The sequence below is a fragment of the Rhinolophus sinicus genome, chromosome 13, assembly GCF_057876585.1.
Source record: "Rhinolophus sinicus isolate RSI-liver-muscle chromosome 13, RSI-T2T, whole genome shotgun sequence".
Classification (NCBI taxonomy): domain Eukaryota; kingdom Metazoa; phylum Chordata; class Mammalia; order Chiroptera; family Rhinolophidae; genus Rhinolophus; species Rhinolophus sinicus.
The window spans coordinates 8,211,223-8,231,745 of NC_142513.1; the positions used below are offsets into that span (position 1 = coordinate 8,211,223).

Consider the following 20,523-nt stretch of genomic DNA (forward strand, 5'->3'; position numbering starts at 1 on the left):
ATTTCAAACAGTGGTTTAAGATCTCCAGTAGTTAGTCCCAAAGAAGGGCGCAGCCAATTAATATCTCCCAACAGTTTCTGAAAATCATTAAGAGATTTAAGATGATCTTTTCTAAGCTCTATTTTTTGTGGAGTGAAATACTGAGCAAATAACTGAAATCCCAAGTAAGAATAAGGCTCACTTCTCTGTACTTTCTCAGGTGCAATAATAAGACCTGAGGCTAGAAGGTTCTTTTTTATATCTGCAAAGCAAGCTAACAACATTCCTTCTTTCTTACAAGCCAATAAGATGTCATCCATATAATGAATGATATACACAGATGGAAACTGTTTTCTGGTGTTATCAATTGCTTCACTAACAAACTTCTGACATAAAGTGGGGCTGTTTGCCATACCTTGGGGGAGGACTCGCCATTGATATCTTTTTATAGGTTCCTGGAAATTTGGACTAGGAATACTAAAGGCAAATCTCTTACAATCTTGGGGATGGAGTGGTATATTATAAAAGCAATCTTTTAGATCTAGCACTATTTTATAAGTATCCTTTGGAATAGCGGAAGGATGAGGTAATCCTGGCTGGAGAGCACCCATAACTTCCATAGTTTTATTTACTTTTCTCAAATCCTGCAACAATCTAGTCCTCTGGAGGGGTGGCTTCAGTAGACAGAACATCCAAAATTGCCATGGTGAAAGGGGCAATAGGTCCATACTGCACACAAGCCTCTTTCAATTCTTTTATCTGCTTCCACTGAAAAGGCCTCCAATCCCTAACCCTACGTCCTGCCTGATCATATCTTTCAAAAATAGGATATACGCCAAACTGCTCTGTAGATTCCCCTTGTTTGTGAGCCTCTTCACAAGCTATTTGAAGAGGGGATAGTACAACAGAGTCCGATCCTGGCTTAACATAACTTGGCGAAGGCTCTGCAGGCATGTCCCAAACCGGGGACTGCGGCGGAGGTCTCCACCTACAGGACTCCTCAGGAGGTGGTGCAGAGGGATCAACTATGGGGGGATCTTTACCCCGAGGACAATTTCCTCCGTCTACAGCAACTTTAAGTTCTATCAACTGTCCCTGAATCTTTTTTATTTGATCTGCAAGAGAAAGTGCAGTATCTGCAAGTTGCTGGTCCTCCCGAGCCACAGCCACTAAAGGAGGGTTTTTGTCCCTATCATATTTGACTCCCTCATCTTCTAATTTTTCCTGATCCTGAGGTTTTAAATCTTCCCGGTGCTCGACCGGAGTTTCCTGATAAACAGGCTCTTTATTAACCTTAAGAACTCCCTCTAACAACTTTGCGCTCTCTCCCTCCTCATCACCGGCTTGTTTCACTTTCTCTAATTTGCATTCCTCATGTTTAAGGTTCAAACAGTCTCGGATCAAAGTCCACAGTCCAAATGTTTCAATCGGAACCTGCTGAGGCCCGTGGTCAGTGTAAAAATCCTTTAACTGTTTTCCCACTTTCTGCCAGGTTCCCAGACTGACCGTTCCTTCTTCAGGAAACCACGGACAAACTTCTTTTACAAATTCTAAAAACTTATCTAACTGTTCTCTGCTCACCCGACTGCCACGGGCGGCAAGCAATTTCTTAAGTCCTCTAACATACAGGTCCTTGCTGCTGGCGTGACCCATTCTTTTCCCTAACTCGGTCCTTCTTTCAAACAAAGAAACAATCAGGTGCCCTTCTGGATTGGGGCCCAATCAAGCTCCGTGACAAAAAGTCGTGGAACTATCGATCATTCACACATTCATTCGACCGAGGGGATCGTGTCTCACTCACCGTGCATCCACTGATTCAGCTCTAATGAGCCGGGGCCCTTTCCACGCGGTGTTCCTCACTGTTACCCCCGTATTCGAGCCCCACGTTGGGCGCCAAGTGCGACGGGCCAGCCGTCACGAGTCGGTGGGTTCCCGAATGGGGGAGTGGGAATGAATAAAAGACACTCTCACATATGATGGCGATCGCGGAACTTCAGTGATCCTGAAGACCCTAAGTTTATTTTACTGCACCCATATAAGCAGTTTGAGCACGTGCAAGTATGTATTAACATAACAAATGTAAATTCTTTAGCTTTCACATAGAGGATACAAAATTCACGGAAACTCACAAGTAATTATCTTATCAATTGCCCTGATAGGCATCAGCCTTCTGTGTCCGGGAACTGGCCGCTCCCACCAAATTCCTCAGCAGCTTACAAGCTCAAGATCCCCTCAGGTGCAGGCAGAGACAATTGCCTCAGGGGGAGGAAACAGGTAGCATAAACCGAGCCATTCTGCAAAGCTCAGAGTTTCCTGTAACCATGGCTCCCCACACATTAGAACTTCATGACTTTCTATGGGTGAATAATACTCCATTGTGTGGTTAACACTACATTTTGTTTATCTGTTCATCGGTTGATGGACATTTGGATTTGTGTGTGTGTATGTATGTATGTGTGTGTATGTGTGTATTTATTTTTTAGTTTTTATTATTTGCTATTACTGATAACGCTGCTATGAGCGTTTGTGTACAGGTTTTTGAGTGGACACGTATTATCATCTCTCTTGGAGTATACCTGGGAGTGGAATTGCTGGATCATATAACTCTGTTTAACGTTTTGAGGAACTATTTTCTAAAGCGGCTCCACCATCTGACATTTCCACCAGCAGTGTCTGAGGGTGTCTGTTTCTCCGCATCTTTGGCTATACTTGTCGTTGCTGGTCCTTTGGAGTCTAGCCATCCTAGTGGGTGTGAAGTGGAGGCTCGCTGGTTTTGATTTGCGTTTCCCTGATGACTAAAGATGCTGAGTATCTTTCGACATGCTTACTGGCTATTTGTGTATCTTTTTTGGAGAAATGTCTGTCCATATCCTTTGCCCACTTTCAGTGGTGTCATGTGTCTTTGTGTCATTGAGTTATAAGAGTTTTTTATATATTCTCTATAAGTCTTTTATAAGATACACGATTTGCAAATATTTTCTCTCATTCTGAAGGCTGTCATTTTCTCGATGGTGTCCTTAGAAACACAAAAGTTTCTAATTTTGATGAAGCCCAATAAACCACATTTTTAAGTTGCTGTTCATATCTGAGCATATTCTCTGGCTAATAACAAAGGGATTCATTTGATTGCATGTTCAAGAGCAGAGGGCCTGATAGCACAGTTGGCCCTTTAATGTTTTCTGTAACAAGCCCTGATTTCTTTGCCTTTTAGGGTGTCGTGTGATAGGAACGCCCTCTGCGTGTGTGTCGGCAGAGAACTAGCCCAGCATGAAAATAGTATCATATCCTTTGTCCCCCTGACCTGAATGTAATTCAGACACAGGTCTGTGTTTCACCAATCTGTTAACATTTTGGTCATTTTTTCCTTCCAGTTTTCCTTGTTTCTTTTCTTCCTTTAAAATTTTTTAATTCTGATTATGAAAGCAGGGTTTTTTTTTTTTCTTTTTTAAATTAAAGTTTATTGGGGTGACAATTGTTAGTAAAGTCACATAGAATTTAGGTGTACAATTCTGTATTACATCATCTATAAATCATGTTGTGTGTTCACCACCCAGAAAAAGCAGGGTTTTTTTAGTGTAGAAAATTTGGAAATTGTAGAAGACTATAAAGAGGAAAATTAGTCAATTGCAATCTCACCTGGATAGAGTAACAATAGGCAACGTTCTTTGAACATTTGGTTCCTATCAGGTCCCATTTGAAGTACATTCTGTATTATTATCTCATTTAATCTTCCCAGCAACAAAGAGACACTGTTATTGTCCCCACTTTCATAAGAGCAAATTCAGAGATAGAGAGGTTTCAACATTTAGCATAAAGTCAGCTTTTTTTAAAAACTTTATTTTGAAATAATTTCATACTTACAGAAAAGTTGTAAAATTAATACAAAGAATTCCCATATGCCAGAACTTCACTCAGGTTTTCAGAAATTAATATTTTCCCATCTTTTCTTTATCCTTCTCTTCCTTATCTCTGAAGAGTAAGCTGCAGACATCCCCTTTCACTCTTAAAACAATTTACTTTTGTTGCTGGAAAATGAGGACATTTGGAGCCAGGAAACGAACATCAATACATGTTATTTATTATCTCACCTGCAGACCTTACTCAAAGTTCATCAACTGTGCTTCTAACTTTCTTACCTCCACAAAACATACATTTCCCCAGATCAGGAACCCACACTGCATTCAGTTGTCACGCCTCTGAAGTCTCTCTAGTCTGGAAACAGTTTCTCTGCTTTTTTTGACTTCTGTGGGCTTGACCCTTGCAGCATACAGGCCAGTTGTGTTGTAGAACGTCTCTCAGTTGGGGTCTGTCTGACATTGTTTTATGGTGCAGACTCAGGTTTTGGGCACTGTCCTTCTCAGTGCTGTCATCAGGAGCCACGTGATACTGACATAGCCCGTTCTTGGAGCCGTGAACTTCGGTCACTGGACCAAGGTGTTCTCTCCAAGGTTTCCTCATGGTAAACTTACCATTTGCCGTTGCTAATGAATCTTAGGACACCAGCTCCGTAAGTGACAGGGCCAGGGTTCCAACCTAGGGCGTTTCATTTCAGAGCCTCAACTCCGTCATTTTACCAAACCATTTTTTCAGAAGCCACCAAGAACATTTTGATACACAGCCTTCTAATATCTTACATTTTTTTCTTAAAAAAAAAAAAAAGAATTTTAATATAGGTATGGTTTTGGATCCTCTTTCTTAGTGTTTGTCATGACTGTTTCCCAATTTTCTTGAATATTATTAAAAAGCAAAGTTTCAGAATTACTGCGTATGTATATATCCTAATATCTATAACTGTTCTCATGTTACTGAAATTTAGGCTATTTCTCATTTTTAGCGGTAATATTTATAAACATTGCAGTGAGCGTCCTTATACCTAGTATTCCTAGAAATGGTGTGATTGGGTTCATTAATGTAGTAGGTATATTTGAGTGCCTATAATGGGCTAAGCTCTGTGGTGGCAACATCTTGCCCTAGGGAGGTGGCAAGAGTGAGACAGTTGAGCCCATGAGTCTTAGGTCCCAGGTACACACCTGGGCCGGTTATACTCTGTGCCTCCATGCGTCTGTGACGTGGGATCCACGAGCAGGTATTGGGAGGACCTTAGTAGGCAGTCAGTACGTCCTGTGGGTGAAATTGGGTGAGTATCTTTAAGGCCCATGATAAAAATGACCCGAGTGCTTCTCACAATTTTGTTTAAACCATTTGACTCTTCCACTGATGTTACAAGGACTCCCAATTCATTTTTTGTTCATTTTAGGAAGGAGAGGGGCTTTGCTGAGTAATGAAGTGTTTTAAACGTCTGGGCTAATCTGAATACCACTGAGCCACTGGTTAACGATGGTTGGCGGGGAACAGCCCAGTGAGATTTTTGCCAAAGTTCAGAAACGACGCTTGGGTGTCTCATTCCCTGTCTAGTCACTTCTTTCTCCTTTTTTGGGGGGCAATGGAATGTGTCCCCTGGGAGACTCCCCTTCCAGTCCACATGGTGTTTGTGGAACAGCTCAAGCTATGCAGCCCAGTTCATCCGTGACCTTTGACATTTGAACCAGGCTTTTAGGGGTGAAAAATGTGGTAACCCTGGGCCGAATTCTGAGATGGGAATTGTGTGCTGACTGAACAGAGGTCAGGGAGGGTAGGTATGGATGATCCTATTGACCTACGTGGACTTGGGCCATAGTAACCAAGACCTTTTCAGGTTGGTCATCGTTTCTTTACCAGGTTTAGTCTGTTTGATCTCACCTTTGCATTTGGGAGCGGGAGGACAGTACCATTCAATGGTAGATATGAGAGAGGACCAGATTCTTGGTAGTTGTGGACTGGGAACCAGCAGCTTATGGGTATTTGATGGAATTTGAACAAGTTCCAGATGTGGGGGATCTGATCAGTCATCACTTCTGCCCCTGAGCTCCTAACTCATCTGTTGGCTATGACATGTATGTGGGGGGTCTTCAGTGCTGGTCCCACACCTCTCTGCTCCCACCAAACTTCGATATAGTTGTTCTGGGGCTGCGCAGAGATTTTTCTGTGAGGGTGATACGTCCATGGAATGCTTGGTGCTTCTTAGCTCTTTTTTCTTGAAGTGAATAGTCCTTTATCTCTTCTGTCCATTAGCTGCACTGGGATTCAGATTTGTCTTGTTTTTCTAAGATTCTGAGTAATGAATTAAAAAAGAGGTATTTTCTTTGGGCCTTTGGTGTCTTCACAGAGATCCGTATTACCTTATTGATATCTTCCCCCACACACACAACTATTATTTTTTATTGCAGTTATTTCACATATATGGTAGAATATATGAAAACAGAGATAAGAAGGGAAAAAAGAAAACCATAATCCTAGGAACAAAAGGTATAACCACTGTTAACATTTTACTGACCAGCCTTCTAGACTTTTTCAAAAAATGTGTACCACAAAATACAAATGTGTTTCTATAAATTCACCATGTGACAGAAAGGAGGCTAAATCTAGTTCTAGTGAAATCTTTCAGAAAGCTGTACTGTGTCCAGACTACTGTGGAATTCCACATAGACGGGACTGGAACTGGAATCCTACCTTTGAAATTCTATATCAATAAAACATTGCTGGTCAAAGCAAGCTCAGTTTACGGAATACACATAGAAGCCAGTATTCGTTTTGCTTTGGAGCCGCTGAAATAATTTCTACCAGTTGGAGTAGGATTCATTTCCTGTAACAGAAAGCAGGATTTCCTCAATTTGTTTCCTGTGCACATTCTGCTTTGGAAACCTTGAGGGTCTTTATTCAGTTATGGATTGCAGCATGAGGGGGGCCGGGCCCGCCCTGCTACCGTACAGTAGCTCCCCAGGGAAACGGAGGAGGTGGAGTCTGGCCGGGGGCAGTGCTCCTGAGATGCTCAGGCAGGCGAATTTCAGCCCTGACGGCATTCCATCATTTCCAGGATATTGGGGAGCATTGGAGGTGTGAGGACAGTGAGAGCGGGAGGGGGCGGCGGTGCCGACAGAGCTTTGAATATCTTTGTTTCGTGGTGTGAGTGGTCAAGGAGGTGTGTGCTCCTATGAGCAAGCAGAAGCCACCTGGTGACTCCTTTATTTCTCTTTGCCATGAATTCTGTCATATGAAAAAAAAATTCCTAAAATTTTTAAAATCACAACTACTAATGTCCTCACTTTAGCAAAAGTAGACATTGTAGATTCAAAAAGAAGTTGATAAACATAACCTGTACATCGCGCCACCTAGCGATAACTATGTTCTAATGTAGATTTTCCCTAAATTCACACACACACACACACACACACACACACACACACACACACACACACACACACCCGTGTTTCCCTGAAAATAAAACCTAGCCGGACAATCAGCTCGAATGCACCTTTTGGAGCAAAAATTAATATAAGACCCGGTCTCATTTTATTATAAGACCGGGTAATAATAGGATATAGGATATGATATCATATAATATATATAATACTGGAATTTGGAGTGTCCCAGTGTTGGGAGTTATACAGACAGCGGTGTACAGAGAGAAAAGTACAGTGAACATACAGCTAATCTAGAAGCAGGTTTTATTTTCAGTTTTCCCTCTTCATTATAAGAGCAACGTAAAAATTAGAGGGGAAACCCCCTCCCCCAAAACATTTTGATGTGTTTCCTTCCTCTCTTCTGTACATACAATTGAAGTTTTAGTGTCATTTCACGGTCCATCTTGATTGGTTCACTTAGTCTTAACAGATCGTGTTACTCTTTCCAATAATTATCTATGATAAGAAGATGTTTAGTGGCTGCATGATATCTGATGCTTAGACACACCACAGATTATTTATTCTGTCTTCCCAGCGTACCATTCGGTGGTCTCTCCCACTTTGGGCTGTCATAAATAATGTTATGATAGGTAGCCTTACCTAGTCAATCTCTCTGCATCTTGGAGCATGTGTGTAAAAGTCTGCAGTTTTCTCGTTTTGCATTTTCGTAAGCCTGTTGTGGAGAGTGAGGATAAAAAGCACCAGGACAGGTGGGGCCTTGAGGTGGGCTGGAGGTCTCATATTCCATTTGCAGCTGGGAGGTTTTTTCCCTGCACGACATTCATATCTCCGGTGTGTGCAGTTCCCCCAAATGCCTCCTCGTACCCTGAGCCTCTGCTCCAGGCCTTTGGACAAGCGCAGCATTCAGGCGTGTGCACTAATGAGCTTGGAGTGTTGACTCAGGAAGATTTAGGAGGCTGGTGGGGTCTCCCATCGCTCTGCCAGGCCTTCAGACCCGAGGGTGAGGTTAGAGAACAGAAGTCGGGAACATAAGGAAAAATTCCTCCATCAATGTTATTTATGAACCACTGGGATAGAGTCTTAAAGCAGGGTTTTGGTTGCTCAGTACAGTGGGGGCTGTGTGAGCAGGACCAGAGTGTTTTAGGGACACTGTAGAAAACTGTCATGTGAGCCTTCCTTGGACTTAGCTCATCCTTGGGCCACAGATGTGAAAGTTCCATCCCACTGAATATTAGTATTGGCCCAGAATGGACCTCAGTGAACAGTGGTTTCTAAATGGCTAAATTTCTATGGAGATGATGCCATTTCTCCTTCTCAAATATTAATTTGTCTCAGAGTTAAGTGATAAGAGCGTGAAATTCAAGTACAGGTTCAAGGAAATTTGGGTCAGGGAGTAAGTAGCTTTTTATTCCATTGCGTCCTCTGATTCTTAAACATAGCGCATGTGCTGTGTTTTGTTTGCTCTATGCTGTGTTATATAAAACAAAAACTTTGCAGTGATATTTAAAAAATTACATAATGTTATATAAACATCAGCTTCTCTTGAGAAAGATCAGATCTGAAAATAATGTGCCCAGTTTCCACCTGGGAGTAGTTAGCCAATCTGGGCAGCTACTGCCTCAGTTTACCCCTGGCCTCCAGCTGGCCTGCCCTCCTGTCTCCTACCTGCCCAACCCCTGTGGGCATTCGAAGCTGCGACCACCCTGAGGTGTAGCGTTGAATCCTGATTAGGTAAAGAGTACTTTAGGTCTGTGGGTAGATTGGTAATCTTGGAAGGCTGGGTTAGGGCAGACCGGCTGCTGTGTGAGCCTGGCTGTTTATCTTACTGAATGCCACCAAAAAACCCCTTTAATCAGATACCAGATTCATGCATGCTCTTAACGCTGAGTACGTATTCTGCTTTTGACAAGAACTGAAGGCTCTTTACCCTGATCTGGCATATTTCCCAAGCTCACATTCCCAGGTACAAAGGGAAAATTATGGAAACTTGTCACAGGTGGTTTATTGCTGACCCCCAATGATGAAGCCCTTTCATGGATAATTCGGGCATGAATTGTTCAGATGGGCATTTTAGGGAGGGAAAGTAGTGGCCTTTTTTCTGAATGAATCTGGAACACACAGCTGACCCATCAGCCAAGCCTCCCCTCTCCGCCTCTTCTTGGTTTCTAGCCTTTGATCAATTTTGCATCTAATTTGTTCATTCATCTTAATGAGGTTTCTTTTTCTGCCGCTGCTCTGACCTCTGGATATTCCGACCCAGTGCTTCCTGAGACCCCCAACTCTGGCTGTTAAAGACAGTGAGACCCAAGACCCTAAAATCCCTTATCATTTGACGATGTGGAATGATTCTTTTGAATAGAAGCGCGGACCTGCCAGAATTAAGAAGTAACCTGATTTTATACCACCTTGTTTTGGAAAGGAATGCGGTTGTCTCATCTTACCCCTAAAATGATCGTCCCTGCTGTCGTCGGGAAGGGTTAGAGAGCACCCATTCTAAACGTGTTCCTGCTCAATAGGACCTCAGGGGTTTTCTGTGTTCTTAGAAAGGAGCTTTAAATGGATGCTGACTTAAAGTCTAAGTAAGAAAGTGGAAGGTGAAAATGAACGGCCCCCCGCAGGGCTCATATCCTGTTGGAATCAGCCCCCACCCCCACCCCCAGGAGACCGATGAGGTTTTGATTAGGACGTGGGGACCCAAGGGGGTGGAGGTAGGGAGACAAGTATAGTCTTAGTGTAGGTCATTTAACTCTGTTGAGAGGTTCACTGTGAAAGAGTTAGTAAGCAGGTTTAAATGATGTTTACCTACAGTTGTGATTTGTCCTTCGTCAGGAACGTTTGTCATTGTTGGTCATTGCAGATTTACTGTTCAGCTTTTCCTCTAACACAGCCCTGTGGGGTCCATGGCAGGGGGGCTGGTGAGCTAAGGCCAGAACAGCCTTCATCGCTCTGAAAGCCTCTTCCTGTTCTGGAGTTCCAGAGTCTTTTTCGATTGGATTCAGAGCAAGTTTCGGGGGAGTTAGTATATCTCCTTGAAGCCCAGTATCACAGACTTTTCAAAACTTTTCAGAACAACGAAATAGGTTTTTAAGGGGTGAAGCAACAGCTCCTTGAAAAGAACAGTGAAAAAAAAAATCCTTTCAATGACATATTTGAAAGCATCCAAAGAAGAATTTTGCTGTTTTTTTTTAAAATATAAAATTGGTATGTAAAAGTTTAGTAAGGCTTTTTGGTCTTGTGTATACCTGGTTATTTGTAATATCTTGCATTGTGTTGGGATATTTATTTACTTTTATTAAAAATTAAAGAAATGCATATACATGCTAAAAATATTTCAGTAGTATAGAAAGATGAAAGTAAAAGCTAGAAGCCTTAGAAACATTTTATATACAGATGCGATAATTTTGTATATACAGATCTTTACAGGTTTGTTAATTTTAAACTTTGCAAAGAAGGTTGTTAGCAGGTAAGACAGGCCATATTGAAAGTCAGAATTATTGAATTAAATAAGCAAATGGGTTTTAAAGACTTGTATAGGCTAATAGCAAAAAAACAAAATAAAACAAATCATTACTGATTAGCTCTGGATGGGGGGGCAGGTCACTGTAATGGCTTCTTCCATTGGTCAGATTTGAAAGCTAGTTCGTCCTGGTTGACTTGGTATGACATAATCAAAACAGGGTAGAGTTTCCCATTCGTGAAGAATAACTTCTTTCTGATGTAAATTCCATTACTATCAGCAGCGGAAACCTAATTAGATATCTGAGCACAGCACCAACTGAGGACATATAAACAAAACATTTAGAGCTGGAACAGAAATGAGAAATAATCAACCTCAGGCCCCGTGTTTCAGAGGCCTAGGGAGGAAGTGGGGGTGGGTGGTAGAGCTGGGCTGGAACCACGGATTTGGGCTCCAGTGCGATCCCCCAACCCCGTCAGGGGGTAGCACTTCAGTGGAGGTGTCCCCTAGGGGTTCCAGAAACAACAGAACCGTGGGCAGCAAACTGCAGGCAACTTCCTGATGGCTTTTGCTCTCTTGGTGAAAGGAGTGGGGACTCAGGGAGGATGCTAATAAAACAGAGATGCTGGAGGCAGCTGCTGCTAGGAGATCTCCTGGAAAACTGACTTTCTTTACCTACCACCCCCTCAATGGAAAAAAGCAAAAAAAAAGAAATATCTCAGACAGGCAGATAGTTACAGAGAGTAATAAATGCACACCCATATACCCACTACCAGGCTTAAAGATAATAAAACATTTCAGGTGGAATTGATGCTTCCCGTGTACCCCTTTCTCTGTCACGTTTCCCTCTCCTCAAGTCTCCTAAAACCTCCCTCCCTTGTTTTCCCCAAAGATTCAGCTTTATAAGGAAAAAGGGGGTGGGATACTTTTTTTTTTTTGCTTTTTAGACACCATGCTCTTTGGACTTGGATCAGAATAAAATGGCAGCTTGTTGAGCATTAAAACTGGATGCCTCATCTGTTCCAGCTCTTAGAGGCCTTGCACATTCCTTGCTCTGTGGTCCTTTCCTCCGTCTTCAAATCCAGTGATGTCCCGCGTCTCTGACTCTCCTGTCCTCACATTTCTCTCTGGCTGGAGCCAGGAAAATTCCTCCGTTTGAGGACTCACGTGATTACGTTGGTTCCACCTGGATGATCCAGGGTACTCCCCCCATTTCAGGGTCCCTGATCTGATCACATCTGCAGAATCCTTGTTGCCACGTAAGGAACACAGTCACGGGTTCTGGGGATTAGGACGAGGTTTGGGGGCCATTATTCTGCCCATGGCACTTGGCCATCAACATTCTAATGGTGTCGGGTGGACGCCTGGTAAATCTATGGCTCTGGGAGTGCAGTGTTGGGTGGCCTGGCCTGTGGGACAGGCCCAGCTATCAGGTGCTCGCCTGGCCTGGCCTTTGCCCCCTCCCAGCAGCAGCAGCATCCTGGGTGTCTGTCTTACCTTTTCCGAGCCTGGGCTTCCTCGTCAGTATGACCAGTGTTCTCTGCATCGGCAGCACTGACATTTGGGGCGGGATAATTTTCTGTTGTGTTTGGCAGCCTCCCTGGCCTCCACCTGCTGGATGCCAGTAGCAACACACCTCCTCCCCCAGTTGTGACCACCCAAAATGTCCCAGACGTTGCCAGATGCCCTTTGGGGGCAGAATTTCCCAGTTGAGAACTGCTGTGGGCACCCACTGGCTGAGTATCTGCGAGACAAAGGGGAGCCTGAAGGCCAAGCCACCTCGTCCTCGTAATTGTTTGGCTTGGTGCACATTCTTCCAGAAGCCACGTAGGGTCTATGCTAATCACTCTTAATCCTGTGTGGTTCTCGCTGCCACTGCTCTGCTATTCGGCCTGCTTTGGGGCCTGGGAGAGAAGGTGAGTCGTGCCTTACAGGGGCAGGTGAGAGAGCAGAGACAGCCTCCCTCAGGGACACACATTGCTTCACCTGCCTGCTCCCCCTTCCACCTTTGTGTTCATTTGCCGGCCCTGGGAGCCAGCACCCTCGCCTGAGTGTCTGACCTTCTGCTCTCCGTTCTGTTCAGGTGGCCCTGGTACAGTGGACGGAAAGCGTGGGCTTAACCCTGGTGGGCCGAGACCAGTCTTCCATGCAGCTGAGGACCCCTGGCGACCAGATCCTGAATTTCACCATCTTACAGATCTTCCCTTTCACCTACGAAAGCAAGCGGATGGGCATCATTGTGAGGGTGAGTCGTTTTTATCGATGACTTAAAATGGTAAAAACTCCTAAGTATGTGGTGAACGTCCCTGTGGCTTGACATTCTTTCTTACCCCTTTCTAACCATCTTTATTCTGTTGTCTGTTGCCCAAACTAACAAGGGAATAAACTTCCCTAAGCAGAAAGAATATTAGTTCGTCCATTGGACAGAACCTCGGATAGCTGGTCAGCTTCTGGTGGACCCAGTTCTAGAGTGAAAGAGCTAAGGAATGAAGCTTGGGCATTTCTTGATAGTAATACATTTCCCATTGTATGCTCTTTTGTTTAGTTCAATGTATATTTTTTTTATTGAGGTGAAATTCACATAACATAAATTTACCATTTTAAATGTATAATTCAGTGCCATTTAATATAGTCACAATGCTGTGTACCACTTCTTTCCAGTTTCAAAACATTTTAACACCCCAAAAGGAAACCTTGTACCCATGAAGCAGTCCACTCCCCCTACCTCTTTCCTCCTAGTCCCTGGCAATCACCAATCTGCTTCCTGTTTCTATGGATTTGCCTAGTCTGGATATTTCATATAAACGGTGACCTTTTGTGCCTGGCTTTTTCCACTTGGCATAATGTTTTCAAGGTTCATCCACATTGTAACAGGTATCAGTGCTTCATTGCTTTTTATGACTGAATAATGTTCCATGTTGCTTATCCATTCATCCATTGATGGACATTTGGGTGGTTTTCACCTTTTGGCTATTGTGAATAATGCTGCTATAAACACTCGTGTACAGGATGTGAATACCTGTTTTTAGTTCTTTTGGGTCTCTATCTGGAGTGGAATTGCAGGGTCAAGCTGGGTCAGTTACTCAATTGCTGGGTAATTCTGTGTTTTAAACTTAAGAGGAGCCTCCAAACTGTTTTCTACCATGCTGCCCTCTGCCCTCGTTTACGTTCCATCCAGCCAATACATGAAGGTTCCAGTTTCTCCACATCCTCCTCATCACTTGTTCTTCTTTTGGTTATAACCATCCTGGTGGTTGTACAGTGGCATGTCGTTGTGGTTTTGATTTGTATCTAATGATTAATGATGTGGACCATCTTCATGTGTTTATTGGCCACTTGTGTGTCTTCCATGGAGAAATGTCTGTGTAAGTCCTTTGTCCACTTTTCAATTGGGTTGTTTGTCTTTGTCGTTGGGTTGTATGAGTTTTTTGCAGAGTCTGGATACTAGAGCTTTGTCAGAGATAAGCTATACAAATATTTTCTCTCAGTCTTTAGGTTGTCTTTTACTTTACTGGTGAAATTCCTGTGATGCACAGGAGTTACTCATTTTGATGAAGTCCAGTTTATCTATTTTTTCTTTTGTTGATCTTGACTTGGTGTCATAACTAGAGTCCATTGCTGAATCCAAGGTCATAAAAATTTACCCCTGTATTTTCTTTTAAGAGTTGTGTAGCTTTTGTTCTTTAGATCATTGATCCATTTTGAGTTAATTTTTGTATACGGTGTGAGGTAGGGGTTCAGCTTCATTCTTTTGCATATGGATATCCAGCTGCCCCAATACCATTTGTTGAAGAGACTATTATTTCCCTGTTAAATGATCTTGGCACCCTTGGTGTAACTAAATATTTTCAGTGGTTTTTTAAATATTTGGACAATCACAAAAGTTACTGAAATAAATGTAGTGATCACTCAGAATCATCATTTTGCCGTATTTATTTCAGATTTTCTTTTTTATATATTTGAAACTTTTATTGAACTACAAAATACACAGAGAAAAGTGCAAACATCATAAGTGTATACATCTCAAGTGTTTATAAAGTTACCATACGCGTGTAGCCAGCATCCAGAGCAAGGAACAGACTCTCTCACCCACCATCATCCCTTAGCTCCTTTGTGCCTCATTTCTGGTCATTACATCACCCCTCCCTATAAGGATAGAACCTGTCCCCATTTCTACCATTGATTCATTTTGTCTCTTTTTGAACTTTATATAAAGAAAATTGTACAGTAGATAGTCTTTTGTGTTTGAGTTCATTTGCTCAAATTTATATTTGTAAGATTCATCCATATTTTTGTATGTATTGTAGTTCAAAAATTTTCCTAAAGCAGTAAAATATTGTGCATTGAAGTACCATCTGCTCCTCCTGGACGTGCTTCTTCTCCATTTCTACACCAAGTCCATCATTCTGAGGAATTTAAAAATACTATTATCAGACACGTTTGGGTATAAATAACATTATGGTGTTACTTATTCTCTGCTTAAGTGGCATTGTAGTATATGTGTCATTTTTCTACTTCCTGTTTTTGGTTTAGCATTAAAAAAAAACTACGTTCATACACTGACTCCCACTTCATTAACTGTAGCTGATTTTTATTACTGCATTGTATGTGAATATACGTCTCTTCCATTAGTCTATTGCAGTTCTCTCTTGATAGACAGTTAGGTGGCTGCCGCTAGAAAGAGCACAGCTGTGCATCGCCTTGCAGTTCCAGGCTCCGTTGTATGGATGTCAGTGTTTTTCTGTGGGCTATTCCCAGAGGTAGAGTTGCTGGATTGTAGACTATGTATGTCTTTAACTCTACCACATGCCGTCAACTTTTTCTGCAAAGTGCTTGTACTAATCTCAGTGCCACGTTCCTCCGTGTCCTCACCAACAATTGATAGCACGAAACTTTTTACATTTTGCCCATCTGAAGAGTCTGAATTGACATCTTGTTTTCCTACTTGCTCTTTTACTCATAGAGACCACACTTTGCATTCTGGGAAGCCTGGAAACCCTGTGTTCATAGGCCACTTTGTTCAGTAGTTCTTAAGCCTGGCTGATATCAGAATTACCAGGGGAGCTTTAAGAATGCAGACTACTTGGTTCCATCCCTCTCCTACTTTGGCATTGGGATGGTTCCCTGGTATTTTTAAGGTTCTTCACATACTTGGTGTGGCTAGAGAAACCTCTACCTCAGATCATGTGAATCTTTGGAGTAACAGTTAATCATCTTCCCTAGATTTTTGTTTGTTTGTTTAAAACAATTGAGGATCCCCTCCATTGTGTCTACACAAGTGTTTCGTGCCTTAGGGATCTGAGTTGTAGATTCCATTATTGTAAATTAGTAAGAGTAGTATTAGTAATTAGTACTAGAGTATTAGTAATAGTAGTAATGAGTAGAAGTAGTGCTGGCAGCAGTAGGAACAACAGTAATAGTAGGTCCCATTTAAATCGTGCTTATTGTGTGCCAGTCGCTGTTCTAAATGATTTGCAGAAACTGACTCATTTAATTCTCACCATAACCCAGTGAGGTAGGTACCATTGTGATTGACATTTGACAGAGGGGGAAGGTGAAGTAAGGCTGAGAAATCTTCCTAAGTTCACGTAGCTGGAAAATGGTGGAGCTGGGATTCGACCCCAAGGTTGTCTGTCTCCCAGGTCTATGGTCTTTACCACTAGGACCTGGGAGTTTGGGTGAGATGAGAGGGGCGTCAGAAAGCTCACAGAGCACCCAGAGTAATGATGGGGCAGTGTATGAATTATGTATTGCTGCGTTACAGATTACCCTCCACTTAGCGACTTAGAACAACAGGAGGTGCCTTATTACCTCACAGTGTGTGTGGGCCAGGAGTCTGGGTGAGGCTCAGCTGGGTCTGCAGTCATCCAAGCTTCCACTGGGACAGGACCCACTTCCAGATAGAATCAGTGTTGTTGGCAGGATTCAGTTCCTTGTGGGCTGAGGGCCTTAGCTCTTCACTGGCTGTTGGCCAGGGGCCACCCTCATTCATTGCAGTGGGCCTGTCCGTGGGTCAGCTCCTGGGTCAGCTGGCTTCATCAAAGTGAGCAAGTGAGTGTCAGCAGGATGGAAGCCACAGTCTTCTGTAACCTCATCTCGGAACTGACCTCCCATTATGTTTTCCTTGCTGTTATTAGAAATAAATCACTGGGTCCAACTCCTGGCTCAGTGGGAGTGGGTCATACAAGGGTGTGAATACCAGGAGGTGGGGGTCACTGGATGCATTTTAGAAGCTGCCTCCCCGAGTAGAAGATTGAAACAGCTCCCTGAGCTGCTGTTCTGATGATCCAGTGACAACAGCATGAACGTACTCTGACAATGACACGTTAAGGGATTTTTATGTCCCTGATACCAGTAGGAACTTGCAGGAATTACGTCCTTGGCAACGAACGCTGGGGCGGGAAGGGGGCTTTTTCTCTCATGCGGCTGCTGCTTTTCCCATGGTCCACACCTGGCCTGACCCATGGCTTCTAAACCATATCTTGAGTACACATCTGATGTCAAGAATACCCATGGCCTGGAAGCAGCAGCATAAATCCTGCGGGTGGGTGTTTCCTGGGGAATGAGAGTCATTATCTCCGACTTTAGTTTTGTTCCAGCCTTTATGTTTTCAAGTTCGAGGGCCATGGGCTCTGCTGAAGTCATTTCATGGTTGAATCATCACGGAAGAGTTCCCAGCGTCAGCCATCCTAGAATCAGTGGGCAGCAGTGTCCCCGCCCTTCCTTTAAAGGTCTCTCATTCCCAGACACGCATCATACTTGATGAGATGTGACCCTTTGTCTTCCCACAGCAAGAGTAGGACTCACACCTGGAAGTACAGGATACTGTCGAATGGGCAGATCTACCATTATTTGCAGTGAGCAGTCCCCCTTCCCAGGTTACTGAAAAAAAAAAAAAAAAAAAAGAGGCATTCTGTTAAGACATTTAGAAGAAATAAATATGTAAAGACGGGGATCAAACTATGCGTCTTAATTTTCCTACCCCAAAATAGCCACTCTTACCTTTTCAGAAAATTTCCCTTCAGTTTTTCCCTGAGCATATATGAGTGTAAATAGCTGCACACATTTTAATGAAATTGGCATTGAACTCTATATAAAGGGTTTCTCCTCCCCGCCATTGAAATATATTGAAAACATTCTCATATCATTAAACGTGGTTTTTATGATTTTTATGTGCATGGTGTTTGTTGAAGACATTATTTAACTTTTTTTTTTTTTTTTAAATGTTTAAGTTGTTTTTCATTTCTCACCGCTAAAGATACATCTGTGAGCATCCATCTTTGCTAGGCTGTCTTTAATGAAATGCATACTGTTTTGCTAAATTTTCTTGTTTTCTGACCTGCCTCCCTCTTTACCATTGGTTTTGATGGGTGGAAGTCAGCATCCAGAGCGTGTGGACCAGTTCTCCACCTTGCACAAATCTCACTCTGGGTTCTCTCATCCTGGGGCTATCGTGCCCCCCGGGGACATTTGAGAGTACCTGGAGACATTTTTGATTGTCACAGCTCAGAGGGTGGTGCTACTGGCCTCTAGTGGGTAGAGGCCAGGACAGTCTCTTAACAGAGAATGATCCACCGCCATTGTTCATTGTGCTGGGGGTGAGAACTCAGCTCTCACGTGTCCATATATCTCATCTGTTACTGGAAAATAACTGTCCATTACCTGATGTGAGGAAGTTTTAACTCGGTATTAAGTATCTCTTGGTTTGGTTTCGTGACTGTTGGCAGGGTTTTGCTTTCGCCTAGTTCGCCAACCTCCTTAAACGTGTGAACGCATGGGCAGGACTTGGCAGAATCTTCTTGCACTCACAAAGCAAGGTCTGGTCTGTGCGTGAATCTGTCTTCTGAGAAGGTCAGTGAGGGTTAGAGAAGCCAGTTTCTTTGGGGCTCGTGCGGTTATCCTTTCTGAAGGGAGGCCGTGTCGCCCGTTTTGTTTCTGCTGTGCACAAGATGTTCCACTGCCCTCCCCACGTGGAATGAAGTCGGGTCGTTGGTGTAGGTCATCCACTTGTCATTGTTTGAATAGAGGAGGCCTTTGAACAGGTGCCAGAATCAGACCACAGTGGAAAAAGATGAGGCCCCAAAACAATGCAACCCAACCAGCAGATCGCTGTAAATTTATAGCGTCATCTTGCCATAATATGGGAACGAAGTAACCTTGTGATGAACTCGGTGGGAGGAAATGACTAATGGGAGGAGACAGTCAATATAGTATTTATATTGGACAAGATGTCTCAGCTCTCTGGAGCCCCTTCTGGAGTAGAGGAAGCTGGGGAAGGGACCTTATTTCCCACAGCTCTGTTGTTCAGCACCATTTGAGTGAAGGGGAAGGGAAAAAAACGCCCTCTGATGCTTTCATGTTCAGACCCCACAGCTATCTTTGGCTTGAGTCACCAGCAAGCCTCGGCACGATCTGTCAGAGATAAAGCGTGCAGTTCTAACGCTTTCAAAACGCAGGTGCCTCTTCATGGTCGGCGGGTGCTTTCATGAGTGAGCATGTTGTTCTAAAAGATTGTCAGTGATTAGAGGGCATTTGAAAGTTGTTTTGAAAGAGGACGCTTGCTGTACCACTAATTTGGCTTTGGGTCTTTATTTCGTATTCAATGAAGAGTTGACAGGCTTTCATTCTGGGCTTCGTGGAGTAGCCAAATTTAGGCAGGAGGTGATGCCATGCTCAGTTCCCTTGTCCATCTCGACTGCCTCCGGCCTCCCTGTGACGCGCATCATCGAGGAGAGACTCGTGGGATGAAAACCAGCGATTTCACCATCATTCCTCAAAGCCAGAATTTCTCAGCCTCAGCACAATTGACATGTGAGGCTGGATGATTCTCGGTTGTGGGGCCGTCCTGTGCACGGTAGGATTTTCAGCTGCATCCTTGGCCTTCACCCACTAGATTCCTGCCTCCCTCTCCCCAGTTGTGACAACCAAAAATGTCTCCAAGCATTGCCACATGTCCCCTGGGAGGCAGAATTGCCCCACTGAGAACCTCTGGGCTAATTAGCCTCGTTCTCCACGTACAGTATGACTGAGGGACTTGGGGAGTTACTGTCACCTGAATAGGAATCGCTACACTGAGTGACATTTTCTGTGTCTCTGGCCCTTTGCTACGGGCTCTGTGATCTTGTTTAAGCCACAACAACCTATGAAGTAAGAGTTGTTAGTATCCCTGTTTTATAGATGAGGAAACAGGTTCAGAGAAAAGAAGTAGCTTGTCCAATAGGGAATCAGCCAGGAGCTGGTGCCAGGTCCAAGCATTTGTGACCCACTCCCCAAAAAATCTGGTCAGTGCGAACTGAAAAGCCAGGTAATTTGATCTCTAGCTAAAGTCCTCAGGTACACATAGGGATTTGGAATTTTCTAGGTCATCGGTTCTCAACTAAGACAGTTTGCCTCCCAGGGTACATTTGGTAATACCTGGAGATATTTCAGTTGTCACCCCAGCGGTGCTGCTGGCGTCTCATGGGTAGAGGGCCAGGGATGTGCTGCAAAAAATCCCACAAGGCACAGGCTGACCCCGCCAGCAAAGAATTCTCCAGCTAAATGTCCATAGCGCCAAGGCTGAGAAACCCTGATCTAGGTAATTATCTTACTTTCCAGTGCTTTCGGGTGGACCACAGTTGGGTGATACTGTCAGTCCAGTATATAAAGTTAGTGATCTTATAGCGTGGGAGTCCGTTCCTGTTGGAATGGGAACAACTTTAAAAACAAAGTTCTTAAAAATCCTTTTGATCTTGCTTTCATCATTTAATAATTTTTCAGATGCTTTGCGTTGTCTTCTGTTTTCTGCGGCCTTTGACCCAGAGTGAGGCCCCTCTCTTGCTTTTTAATCTCTGGCCAAGTGAAAAA

At 43.5% G+C, this 20,523-nt stretch overlaps 1 protein-coding gene across 2 annotated transcripts in view; it reads left to right on the plus strand.

Moving 5' to 3' along the window:
- The window catches only part of ATP9A (ATPase phospholipid transporting 9A), a 115,618-nt gene that overhangs the window by 70,215 nt on the left and 24,880 nt on the right, over window positions 1-20,523 (plus strand). For both annotated transcript variants that reach the window (XM_074318096.2, XM_019726076.3), the window contains exon 15: window positions 12,761-12,922. In XM_074318096.2, coding sequence (XP_074174197.2) covers window positions 12,761-12,922 — 162 coding nt within the window. The remainder of the gene's footprint in view (window positions 1-12,760; window positions 12,923-20,523) is intronic.